The sequence below is a fragment of the Rhodamnia argentea genome, chromosome 6 (genome assembly GCF_020921035.1).
Source record: "Rhodamnia argentea isolate NSW1041297 chromosome 6, ASM2092103v1, whole genome shotgun sequence".
NCBI classification, from domain to species: domain Eukaryota; kingdom Viridiplantae; phylum Streptophyta; class Magnoliopsida; order Myrtales; family Myrtaceae; genus Rhodamnia; species Rhodamnia argentea.
In genome coordinates this window covers 23,866,221-23,878,741 of record NC_063155.1, presented here as the reverse complement: position 1 = coordinate 23,878,741, position 12,521 = coordinate 23,866,221, and the positions used below count along the sequence as shown (strand labels likewise).

The 12,521-nt window shown below is 41.1% G+C and overlaps 1 protein-coding gene across 5 annotated transcripts; it reads left to right on the top strand.

The window, feature by feature from the left end:
* Positions 1–2,280: 2,280 nt before the first annotated feature.
* On the top strand, positions 2,281–12,442 carry LOC115749307 (protein MEI2-like 4). Of its 5 annotated transcripts, none has more exons than XM_048281567.1 (15): positions 2,281–2,702; positions 3,460–3,664; positions 3,828–3,872; positions 5,880–6,215; positions 6,446–6,873; positions 6,968–7,126; positions 7,303–7,419; positions 7,517–7,665; positions 8,026–8,120; positions 8,202–8,594; positions 9,143–9,791; positions 10,931–11,015; positions 11,147–11,215; positions 11,292–11,471; positions 11,746–12,442. In XM_048281567.1, exons 3-15 carry the CDS (start codon positions 3,857–3,859, stop codon positions 11,902–11,904), a joined length of 2,835 nt encoding a protein of 944 aa, XP_048137524.1. In that variant the 5' UTR covers positions 2,281–2,702; positions 3,460–3,664; positions 3,828–3,856; the 3' UTR covers positions 11,905–12,442. The 5 variants fall into 5 exon arrangements, with proteins under 5 accessions (XP_048137524.1, XP_030541912.1, XP_048137527.1 ...); XM_030686052.2 differs by having other exon boundaries at positions 2,281–2,743; XM_048281568.1 differs by lacking the exon at positions 2,281–2,702 and adding an exon at positions 2,759–2,875.
* The last annotated feature ends 79 nt before the right edge of the window (positions 12,443–12,521 follow it).

The window sequence follows — 12,521 nt, the reverse complement described above, 5'->3', positions numbered from 1 at the left end:
AATGGAGGGAAGAGAATCCAGTCATTAATGTTGAAAATCGGTGTGTCTGATATGGGACTGGTTATCTGATAAAACGGCTAATCTCGAATAAAGCACGAGCTTCCAAATGGCTAATACAATCAAGAGGCAAGAAAGAGAGGGAAAGCGCCAAGGAAAACATTTGAACGAAGGCATCTTCCAGGAAAATTCTATGTTTTCGTCCCTTTTTCCAGGTTCAAATCTCAGAAACGGTGGAGCCGTACGTGGGGGGGAGGGGCTGATTCATATGTGAGGAATGGGCAGTGCCTCCAATCTGATGGGTTGTCGCCTTTATGGACTGCACAACAAAAATTCCGATGTGGACGGGAACCCGTCTTTTACCACTTGCTTTGTTTTTTCTCTTTTTAAGTTAAATGAAATAGCACGGAATTGTCGAAGAGGGGCGAGCACGGCTCGAGCCAAAACGGTCGCTTGTGAAGGCTAAAACCGTAGATTAGTGATGGATCCGAGCCTAAACTCGAGATGGGCAAGTCTATCGTGACCGCGCCTGATTACATTTTTCTACGGACGTGTTCTCTTCGTAAGAAGGAATGCCATCGATGGGTTTTTCATTTTTATCCACGCGAGCGGAAGATCTCCCTATGAATTTCGATACCGTTTGCCTCGTGTGATTAACTTTATGTGCTTGCTGACCTCTCACGAACGTGTTGTTTCTTTCGCAAGTTCAAGAAAGTCAGTCCTAACAACATGCACGATAGGCCCTCGACATATTTCGGCTCTTAGTCTTACCTTTTAGCCATACATGATTTCGAGAATAACTCTCATCGGACTATGAATTGATAAGTTTTTGCAGTTTTAAAACGTGACGACTCATCTCGTATAATAAAAATCCCCACCCCAAAAAAAAAAGAAAGAAAGATAATTTGTTGGAGTTTTTTGCAGTCTTCTTAGCAAAAAAGAAAAAACACACACAAAAAAAAAAGCAGAGATTATATAATTAAATGTCATTCTGGCAACAAGATTCTGTAGATGAGATGGAGACACTCTCTGTCTTTTTTTTTTGGACGGAAGACACTCTCTGTCTAAAAAAGTTAAAAAAGAGCAAAGGAACTGAAATTTGGATCTGGCTCCTGCCACTTTTTACATGTACTGCATGCTGCTTCATGATTGGCTCATCCGAAACACCAGACACCCCAAAGCCACTCAGCTTTCGACACGTCGACATCTCGGACTCTTGTTTATCTCGCTGTCCTCGCTAAAACTGTTTCGGCCACTGCTCGCGCGACGCGTGTCGAAATTCAGGATCGGGTCCACCGTATGAAACGAAGGCCGGCGCGTAGGATTACCTAAATCTCGTTGCCGTGAGCGTCTACGTAAAAAACAAAAGAGAGAGAGAGAGAGAAATCCCACGTTATTTTTGCCAGCCCTATCGGATAAAAAAGAAAACCGCTTTTTTCTTGTCCGTACACGACCCCATTGAAAATCGCCGTTGCTCAGGTGACATCTTTTCCCCTTTCCTTTTAAATAATTTCACGAAAAATGTTCGATTTTGACTTTTTATTACGGACGAATTATGCATGGGCTCGATATTATCAATTGCCAGAGTTTTTCGTAACGCAACCTGATAAAAACGATAGCGGCCCAACACACAGAGAGATTTTGCGAAATTTTTAAGGTTATCAATTCATATCATTGCATTTAAAAATATAATTACAGCCGGTCTCTAGTTATCGGATGCAATCACCGATAATTAGCCGCTTCACCTCATAATCCACTCTGTTGTAAAGATTCGAGCAGTTCATTATTTACCTATACCAAACTGGCACAATGCGCGAAGTATTTTGACTTTATGAATTTCTTTATGACTCCGTCGATGCAAATATGGTCTGTTGACGATAATGAATGCTTCGAATCCCAACTATTAATCCTGTTTCAGAAATATCTCGATATAGCATGATTGCATATAATGAGAGAAAAACCGTATTTCCGGTCGATCGCTTAAAACAAGCGTCATCCCGGGCCCACCAAATTAAAAGAGGGTGGCACCAGAAGTTCCACCCGTTCCCCAAACTACCTACCCAAATTGACCTAACCGCGGCAGCCGTACCTATGATCGAAAGGACAAGAGAGTAACTTCGACTCCACCCCCCGGAACCCCAACGCCATTATATAACTAACTTTACCTCCAACCTCTGCCAGCTGGATTTTGTTCAGACAGGGAAGATATTTGGTTAATCCACGCAACCGCAAAAAAAAAAAATGAGGAAATAGCTGCGACCCACCCTCGACGCAGTCACGACTTCACGCCGTTAAACAGTTAACGGCGACTCTCTCTCTCTCTTTCTCTCTCGTGTTTGTAGGGGTCGGGTCCGGTCGTATTTCCCAAAGCACCGTCTTACAGTTTCTCCGTTGGTTCAAATCACGGGAAAGGGAAAAGAGAAAAATCTCGCACACTCTCTCTCTCTGGCGAGCGTTCGGAGGCTCGCCGGAGAATCCATTGGTTCCGATCAGGCGCAATTGAGCTCGAAGAAGACTGAAGCGGGAGGAGGGAGGGGAGAGGCGACGGTTCGGTCGCGGGGAATTTGATGGATTGCCTTCTTCCGTTGGAGATCATGTGCTCGAAGGAAACAAAATGCTGAGGTTAACGTGCATTGCGGGGAAAAGAGGGGAGATTTCTGGGAGGCGTTAAGCTTTGGAGGATCTTGCACGGCAAAGATGCCGAGGTGATCCGATGTTCGCTTCAGCTCTCGCCTTGCCTTATGCCGTAATTTATTCCTTTTCCTCATTCTCTCTCTCTCTCTCTCTCTCTCTCTCTCTCTCTCTCTCCTCTTGCTGCGTTTAAATTGTTCACGCTCATCGCCTGGCTCTTGCAATTCGGCCCCGGTTTCGAGTCGAGGTGCGTGCTTGGCGTCGATTTTTGGTGTTCAACTGTTGCTGTTTTGAATGCTTGATTGGTGATGTATGTGTGCTTTGGTTCTTCGATCAGTACCTTTTTGGGCTCGAGAGCCTGGATTTGGTTCCGATTTGGCAGCAACTGTGAGCGACTGTGCTATCGGCAGCTGAATTTTAGGTTTTTTTGGAGCTTCGGGGTTTAGTTGTTGATTCTCATAGTGAGCTGATTAGGCTTTGTTGGAATGTTCTGATGCCTCCTCTCTCCTTGTTCTCTTGGCTTGGTCTCTGATCTTGCTGATCTTCTTCTGAATTGCTTGCTGAAGTTGCAAATTAGTGGGAAATGATCGGTCTTTCTTTACTTTAGTGAGAATAATTTGGATATCGCAACTTCCAGATGGTTGATCTTAGGCTCGTTTGTCTGTAGAATGCTTTTTCCAGCTAGATTATCAGGTCCTCACATTCTGTGCTTTCTGGCTCTAGTGACGACAGTGGTTTATTACTTGTTATTTTACCTTTGCAGTTAGAAGAAAGAAGAGTTTTTTTAACTACACACATTTTCAAGTAACTCATGCTATGTGTGTTCTACAGATTTTGGTGGATGCTCAGCGTTTGAATCCTCTGCCAAGGTTATTGAGCGAGTGCAAGGGGGGATATAATCTGAGGATGGCCTCCCTTTAAAGTTCCGGAAGCACTGTAGATTCTAGCTTTCACAATGCCGTCTCCAATGATGGACTCAAGGGGGGGATTGTCAATATGTTCGTACTTCACTAAAGATTCGAATTTTCCCAATAAGGTTTCAACAGCAGCTTTTATCATAACCTTTTTCCTTTACTTGAGTTGCTACTTCGCTATAACTGCATTCAGTCAAAACATACATTTTCAATGAACGTGATTGTGTAAAATTGGTGATCTCTATGTTTTATTTCTAGCCCTGAGGCCCATCAATATACATGCAGAGTCACACTAACTGTTGCAAGTCTGTTCTATGCCTGATCAATATAGTCAGTCACTTGAGTCTGATTCTTTCCTTGCATTGTCATCTTAACAATTAAAGACATGGTGCCAGTTATGGTTTCAGTTTGCCTAAACACCAGTGGGCCATAGATCTTATTAGTTTGCGTGCCCTGTTGGAGAAGTCACCTCAGGTCTGCCATTCAATTCAAAACTATCAATTTTGTGTCTCCTTAGTTTAGCCCCTTTAGACTTGTATCTGAAGGAAATCTTGGCAATGTTATCATGTCCATTGACAAATTTGGCAAGGAGGGTAAATCAACTTCCTGGTAATTACATCAATCCAATGGTATAGGAATTTATGAAGCAGGCGCAAAAGATTTAGTAAGCTACAAGCTGATGCTTATTTCTATGCTTTACGATGCATGTGCAACAACTCTGAGACAGTAGTGGCGTTTTTTTTTTTTTTTTTTGCTATCATTTTAGTAGCGACCAGGACTTTGAAATGAACATGCCTTCATTGTTCTTGCAAGTTTGATTGGTTCGATAGAGGTAGAGGGAGATGGAGAGGCAGAGAGTGTGGCTTTAGATATTTTTCTTTGGAAGTTTAATCTTTGCCAATTGCTTTTGCTCTTACAAAAAAATTAACTTGCCTTAGAATGATTCGGTGCGTAAGTTTTATTGATCTAGATATAGAGAAAAAGTGTTGACTTTGGATATTATCCTTTGAAAGCTTAAACTTTCTAAGTAGCTGTTGTTTCTTCCGAACAAATTAAACTCTTTGAACCCTTTTGGTACCTTTTCTGTTATGCTGGAGATAATGCATTTGAACATCCTACTTCAGAGAGATTGCTTTGTATCTTATTAACCTAACCGTGCCTATCAAAGCTATTATTTGGCTAATGTAGAATAAGTGGTGTTTTGGGTTAAACTTTGAATTATTATTGATGCCTTCTTCTAATTAACCACCAAGTTTTTTCTAGGCTAGCAACTTAATACTACCATAACATCTTAGAATACCCGGCGGGTTCATTCTGCTATATTTTGGCTATACAGCAGGTCTTTTCTGAGTGATGTATGTCCAATATTTTTTATTGGAGGTGCTGGTCTCTTTGTTAGGGGCTCTTGCAACATCACTGACAATGGAGAATGTGTATGAGCTATGTTATTTAAGTGATGGTTAACTATCCATCCACAATGTCGCAGTTTCTATCCTAAAGGGTTTTCTTCTAAGATAAGCTTACGACATTTTTGGCGTTCCTCCCACATGGCACAAAAAAGATAAATGAGAAAGACACTCTGATGTGGTACAGATCTTTCTTTTGCTTTCAGCATGTAACCCATCAAGTGGCTTAAACCGTTCATCCAATGGAAAAGTGATTTCACAATATCTGCTGTAGCTCTCACAATGAGAGCCTACATTATTCAATGAAAATCTAAAAAGTCAGAAGTGAGCTCCCAAAGGACTATTTGGTAAGTAACGGATGTAATATGACACAGGGAGTGCATCGAATAAGGTTATGGAAATGAAAATAGCGGAATTCTGTGAGGAGAACAAGACAAGACCCAGACACATACATACACACGTAGAATTTCAGAAACGCCATAGTAAGAATTGAAGGGGTTAAGGGAAACAAATCCATGGGACATCATATGGTAATAGTTCCGGAGAACTCGCCTATTCGAGGAAAGTTTTCACCCTCTGGAAGCAATTATTCTTAGATAACTGAGATATGCTAGTTATACCGTCATGATCCTAGGACCCTACGCTGGCCTTGTAATAATTATTGGTACAATGGCATCTTTCCTTTAGGGACTTTTTTAATTCATATTAAACTACTCTCACTTGCTACTTCTGAGAAGTAATCTCTTGCTCTTTGTTTTCATGATACTTCCTGAAAAAAGGAAAGAATTTATTGCTCCGTTGCGTATGGCAAAAGAGCATGTTAGCAAGTCCATGATTATTTCATCAATTTGTCGTGTCATTAAGTTGTCATGAATGGCATCATGATATTATCATCTCTAAGTCTTACTAAGGTAAGCTTTGATGGTCTCAGGAACAGACATGAGGGAGCCATTTTCTTTATCACTCTCAGAAGAAGTTATACCAAGGAAATCTCAGACAACCAAGTCTCTGGGCCATTTTGAATCTTTCATAGTGCATGATCGGAAAATTAATTTCAGGCTGGACAAGCATGTGGTAGGGGCAGGAGCAGTCACTCAATTTCCAGCTCTGGTAAGACCAATGGCCAACAGTCCAGGATCAAAATCTAATTTGAATGCAGAACCAGCATCATATGCGGCACCTGACCGTTATTGCATTAATGCCATGGGAGCTAACCATGAGAACAGTCTTTTCTCCAGCTCGTTCTCTGAACTATTTAGCCGGAGAAGTAAGCCTCTTCTCTCCCTCTACTTGGGTTACTCTTTGGATGGTTTGTTTACGTATACATCTATGCATCACTTGGCCATGAGTCGAACTGTTTAAATATATAACACACTCTTTATTTAACTGATTTTATATTCTCCTCATGGACAAATGTTGCTGGCTATTTAAATGATTTGGTATATATGTATATCGATTCAATTTTGTGATACTGGATTGTGATTTTCATATTACCAGTGATGTTGTCATCCCACAATGCACCATATGGCCATTCTATCGGTACTATTGCCTCCCACTATGAGGAAGAGGAACCATTTGTTTCTTCTGATGAAGTTGAAGCCCAGACAATAGGAAATCTGCTTCCTGATGACGATGAGTTGCTTTCTGGAGTAACTGATGGGCTGGATTTTGTTCCACAGCCTTCTAGTGAGGATGTCGAGGAGTTGGATTTTTTTAGTAATGTTGGGGGAATGGATTTAGAAGACGAGGCTACCTCTGTTGGACAAAAATATTTGGAATATCCAGGTGGAATTTCTCATGTCCAATCAGGAAGTAATGGCTTGGTAGCTGGTGAGCACCCTCATGGTGAATATCCTTCTAGAACCTTGTTTGTGAGGAATATAAGTAGCAATGTTGAAGATTCTGAGCTCCAATCTATTTTCAAGGTTTGTTTTTCTGTATTTTCTGCATCATTGTGATTACTTTAGTATCTTCTGTTTGAGAAATCTGATGTGATTGTCCTGCTGGATGAATGAACAGTCATATGGAGATATCCGCACCCTTTATACAGCATGCAAGCACCGTGGTTTTGTAATTATATCATATTATGATATTAGAGCAGCCCATAAAGCAATGCAGGCACTCCAAGGAAAACCACTAAGGCGTAGGAAACTTGACATACATTATTCAGTTCCAAAGGTTAGCAATGGTGTTTGCATGTTTCATCTCGTTTGATTGATTCTAATTTCCATTCAGATGTTCAGCCTTATTCGTGGATTCTGATCATTTTTAACTGTCGTTTCGATTCCTTTGGTCATTAATTTTCTATTAGCATCCACATGGGTCTTATAGCATGACTCTTGATTACATCTCAGGAAAACCCTTCAGAGGAAGATGTCAATCAGGGCACAGTTGTGGTATCGAATCTTGATTCTTCTGTTTCACACGAAGAACTTTGCCATATTTTTGGCAGCTATGGAGAAATTAATGAGGTGATTCTTCTTTTTTTTTTTTTCGAGAAAAAAAAAACTGCTTTGCTCAATGCTTGTCGTGGATCAATTAATCGTTTAATGCTTTACTTGATTCCAGATCCGTGAAGCCCAGCATGGAGGCCATAACAAATATATTGAATTTTGTGATATTAGAGCGGCAGAGGCAGCACTTCGTGCCTTGAACAAGAGAGAGATTTCTGGAAAGAGGATTACAGTCGAGACAAGTGGTCCTGGAGAAATGAAAGGGTAAGTTAGCCAGACAACCACCTCTGTTTGTGTTTAAAAATTTTACATATTCAATCTGCTTTTAGTGTTCATGTTTTCTAAATGGAAAGTCAAATTTGGTGAGGATAATAGTTCATCGCTTTTCTTTTCAGTTTAGCTGAGCATTGAAATTTAATAAAATACTCAAAGGTTAATTGTCTCCAGAAATAAAGTGTTTGCTAAGCACATGCCAGTCCTTGACTGTTTCTTTCTTGCCTCTTAAGTTTATACTACTGTGTTTGCTCTCTGAATTCGACTGAATTGCTAGTCTGAAGTTTACTCTGTATGGTTGTGGTTGACTTCTGGTCCTTGACTCATTAAATTTCCTCCATCTGGCTACAGTTTGGTGCAACCCCCTCTGAAGGTGGAGCACAATGAATATGACCTCTTTCTTCAGCAGAATACTCCTCAAAATCACTCAACTGCTACAATTTCTGGTAGCTTTTGTATCAAAGATATTCTGTTTAAAGCCTATTTTCTTATCTGCAAACATTTGTCTAAATAAGTGTGACGTACAGGACCTATTCCGGTGAGGGCACTAATATCCAATGGCATGGGTAATGGAACTGTTTTTGGTCTGCACCCGGTAATGCGGGGCCCTCTTCTTGAAAGCACGTTTCACCATGGTATTTCTTCTAGTGTTCCAAGCAGCTTGCCCTCTCTGATGGGGGGTGGATCAGTTGGCAAACAATCTATTCAATCACAAGGACAATTGAATCTCGATATGAGGGCATCCCCAAATATTCATCCTCATTCACTTCCAGACAGTCAAGATGGTTATAGTGCAGCTCATTTAGTGCCTCCTAATGCTGTCGGTACAAGCGTCAATTCCAGACCACCAGAAGCAATTGATAGCTGGCAGTTATGCAGGGTTGGATCCAACGGACAATCTTTGGACAGCAATCAAGGCGGTAAGTAAGGCGCAAAGAGTATGATTATGTCAAATTGAGCTGATTTTTGCATTTAATACACTCTCCCTTGTACATAAAATATTCAAACTTCAAGGCTATGCCAGTGTGTATACCTGCACAAAACCAAACCATGCTGAACAACTTAATTAGGGGTGCACACGCACAGAAGAGCTCACTCACTTTTGGAAGACTCGCTTGTCATTCATTTTAAGCGAATGTGCTATCAGATAGCATCTCAAGTCTGCATCACAGATATTTAGTAACAATGCCTTTGATTCTCCGAGGTGCTTTGTAAGTTAAGTGCACACTGAAGTAAAAGCTGGTTGCTGATGACCTGTGGTATTATATTTTAAGGCTAACATTTTTAGCATGTGGGGGAAACAGTTACTGCCACCAGTTCACTATTAGCTTCATCATAGAATTATCTATAGATCAAGTAAGTTTGCCATTTCTCTGCAAAAAGAAACAACAGTCACAGTATTTACGCAGTTTTAAGTGCGTTAATGTTTCTCTTATTACACAAAGTCATTTTAGCTCTCTTTTCTCAGTTTTTGGGTCTGCTGGTAATGGAAGCAGCCCTGTCCCTGGGCATCATTACACCTGGGGTAACTCCTATCGCCCTCAACCTCCAGGCATGGTGTGGCCAAACTCACCATCGTTTGCCAATGGAATGTGTGCTCCTCATCCTGTGCCAAGGCTGCATGGTTTTTCTAGGGGACCATCTCAGTTGCTAAATGCGGGCATACCGCGAAATATTCACCATGTTGGATCAGCACCAGCTGTCAATTTAACCATTTGGGAGAGGCAACAAGCCTATGCTGGGGAATCTCCTGAGGCTTCTAGTTTTCATCCGGGATCTTTGGGGACTGCGAGAATTTCTGATAACTCGCTCACTTCAATGGAGTTTGTTCCCAATAATGTCTTTCCGCCCAGTGGCAACTGCATGGACCTGCCAATTCCCCCTAAAATCATTGGCTTCCAATCCCCTCAACAGAGGTGCATGATATTTCCAGGCAGAAATCAAATGATGCCAGTGCTAAATTCATTTGATTTTCCAAATGAACGGGTTAGAAGCCGTAGAAATGAAGCTGCTTCTAATCAAGCTGACAACAAAAGGCAATTTGAACTTGACATTGACCGCATAATTCGAGGGGAAGACAGCAGGACGACCCTTATGATCAAGAATATCCCTAACAAGTACGTCTCTTCTAATATCCGCTCCAAGGACCTATTGTTAAAATTGCTTGTTTTCATTCTTGCACAGTATCAGTTCATGTATTAATATGCGTAGCATCTTAAATTAGAGGTGATCGTGTTCCCCAGTGTTCTGACCAGCCCACCCAAATTCGAGTGGCCTTGGACAATGAATTTTGGCTCGATGGACAGGCATGGCCTGGGCCATATTTATTTTTGGGATTATGAGGCAGGGGAAAATAGTTCTCTTGGTCCCGTGCGACCCTTCTAGGCCTGATGAGGTTTTAGGTATATTTTCAATCATTGGCAAGCTTGGTAGAGGTTTTTAGGCCTGATGCCTTGCCTAGCCTAGCCCATCTAATCCCGACATCCCTTTTCTACACCAGCTTGGCCCAAACCCATCCAGGCCTGTGGATTGATGAGGTCTATCTCAAAGCTAGGTGCAAATAATATAACCCTGATAGAATAGATACTCTGCCAATGTGCATTCATGCGTTTCAGACCATGTTCTCGCGAAAGTGCTTGCTAATTGCTCCATCTAAATTGTGTGACTTGCATATATTGACAGCTTCCTGTACTTGTTTCAGAAGGATAAATCATAAACATTAACAACTATTGGGAAGTGAAAAATGTGAATTAATAGCTTTAGTAAATTACTCTCCCATTAGCCTGCTGGTGTTTTGGCTGTCCATGCTAATCTCTCTTTGGCATGAATATCTCATAGTCCGATTTTAGTCCTTAGAATACCTTGGATGCTAAAGGGGTGATACGCAGTAATCTTTTGAAGGTGCATCTAATGCTGCGAGCATTGTGGTTTATTATTGAGCATCACTTCCCTTGTGCTGGGCATTATGATAGGTACAAACAGTTATTATTTGGCTATGATCCGCTAGTATTTGGAGCAGCTTGCTTTAACTTGTTTCTACCTTAATAGGTTGAGCTGATCTGGGAGTACACTTCCTGTCTTATTAGTCGAGGTGACTGAGGAGTAATCATTCTTGTGCAATATGTTTTCTTGCTGAGCATAAGGAAAAGTGTAGTTTTGACATCATTTACATTTTGATGCAATGAAAAATATATTTAGTTGTTTGTAGGTCCATCTTTTCTCTCTGCAGTACTTGAATGCTTTGTTGCTATGGCAGGTATACCTCAAAGATGCTTTTGGCTGCAATTGACGAGCGCCACCGAGGAACTTATGATTTCCTTTATCTACCAATCGACTTCAAGGCAAGTACTTTGCTTATGAACATGTCTTATAACATGCACAGGCCTTGGTTTGAGGAATAATTCGACATAGTGCTCATTTTACGTCATTAGTTGTTGATGATACAACTGTTTGGTGTAAACATCCTTTGCAGAACAAGTGCAATGTAGGGTATGCTTTCATCAATATGACTGAGCCAGGTCAAATCGTCACCTTTTACAAGGTTTGTTGTTGTGAGCTTAATAATTTTCAGAACAATGGATAACAGTGTACCTTAAAAGTGTATCTATATCTGCCAGGCATTTAATGGGAAAAAATGGGAAAAGTTCAACAGCGAGAAGGTTGCTTCTCTTGCATATGCTCGAATACAAGGCAAAGCTGCTCTCATTGCACATTTCCAAAATTCAAGCTTGATGAATGAGGATAAACGCTGCCGGCCTATCCTCTTCAACACTGAAGGGCCTAATGCTGGTGATCAGGTACTAACAGGATAATCTCACACATGAATAATCACTCTGCTGGTTCACAAAATTTAACCCAAACTCGATATTTCAGCCTTTGATTCCACCTGTGAATTATCTAATACACTAAACCCGGAGAGGATTCTGTGAGCAGCAATGATAATGAGGTTCATAATAATGTACAAAAATTGAAAGTTAAAAAGGAAATGAGTGACTGACGCAAGAACATAAACATGAGAGAAATAAAGCAAGAAAACAGTTTCATTCACTATGGGAATACTCAAATTTGCAGGTTCCCTTTCCGGTCGGTTCTAATGTCCGTACTAGACCTGGAAGAGCTCGGAGCAGCACTCTTGACGAGAACCATCAGGGAAGTCCACCCACATTGGCGAATGGAGTAGACTTTGGTATCGGGGACTCATCTATAAGTTCCGGAAAAGATTCTGATTAAGCAATTATCTTTTCAAGGTGCTAACCTCATAACTGAGTAAGTTAAGGTCACTTCCACCCCACAACCTTTTACATGTGTTGGGGTCAGATGGAGGAGAAGAAGAATTGAAATGTTTAAAAATATATCGGTTCATCTTAGAAGCCTTGAAATTTTATAGAAGCAAGCCAGACAACATGAGGTGGTTTTGACTTTTCTTCGGCGTAATTAGTAACTACAATGCTGGGGGAGAGAGAGGGAGAAAACAGCAGGTTGTGGAGCTTCCTAGTTTTGGTGATGGTCAATTTTCTTATGTACAGGAGTTGCCTGATCAATGGCGAAAATTTTGAGGCGGTTTAAGGAGGCTTCTGTGTCCTAATTACATACCTCTCTCCCTCCGTGGATTTTTTCTTTTTCCTGAGTTTGAAATCTCACTTTGCCTTGTGGCGCTAGAGAAGAAACATGTAATTCCTGAGAGATAAAAAGGGTCACTGGGTGGGGGCCCTGTGAAAAATTTTGGTTTGACTGATCTAATGATTGGGTCTGAATGACTGTAGAGAGATGTTCGCATCTGCTTCCGCATGCTATCAGCTACTGAACGAATGTGGAAGTTTATCGTGTTATCTATCTTCACATGGTGT

Excerpts from the sequence above, each read along its gene's own strand:
- LOC115749307 (XM_048281567.1), top strand. Across the intron at positions 7,127-7,302 it reads TACATTATTCAGTTCCAAAG|GAAAACCCTTCAGAGGAAGA; the intron begins GTTAGCAATGGT and ends ATTACATCTCAG. Across the intron at positions 8,121-8,201 it reads CTCAACTGCTACAATTTCTG|GACCTATTCCGGTGAGGGCA; the intron begins GTAGCTTTTGTA and ends TGTGACGTACAG.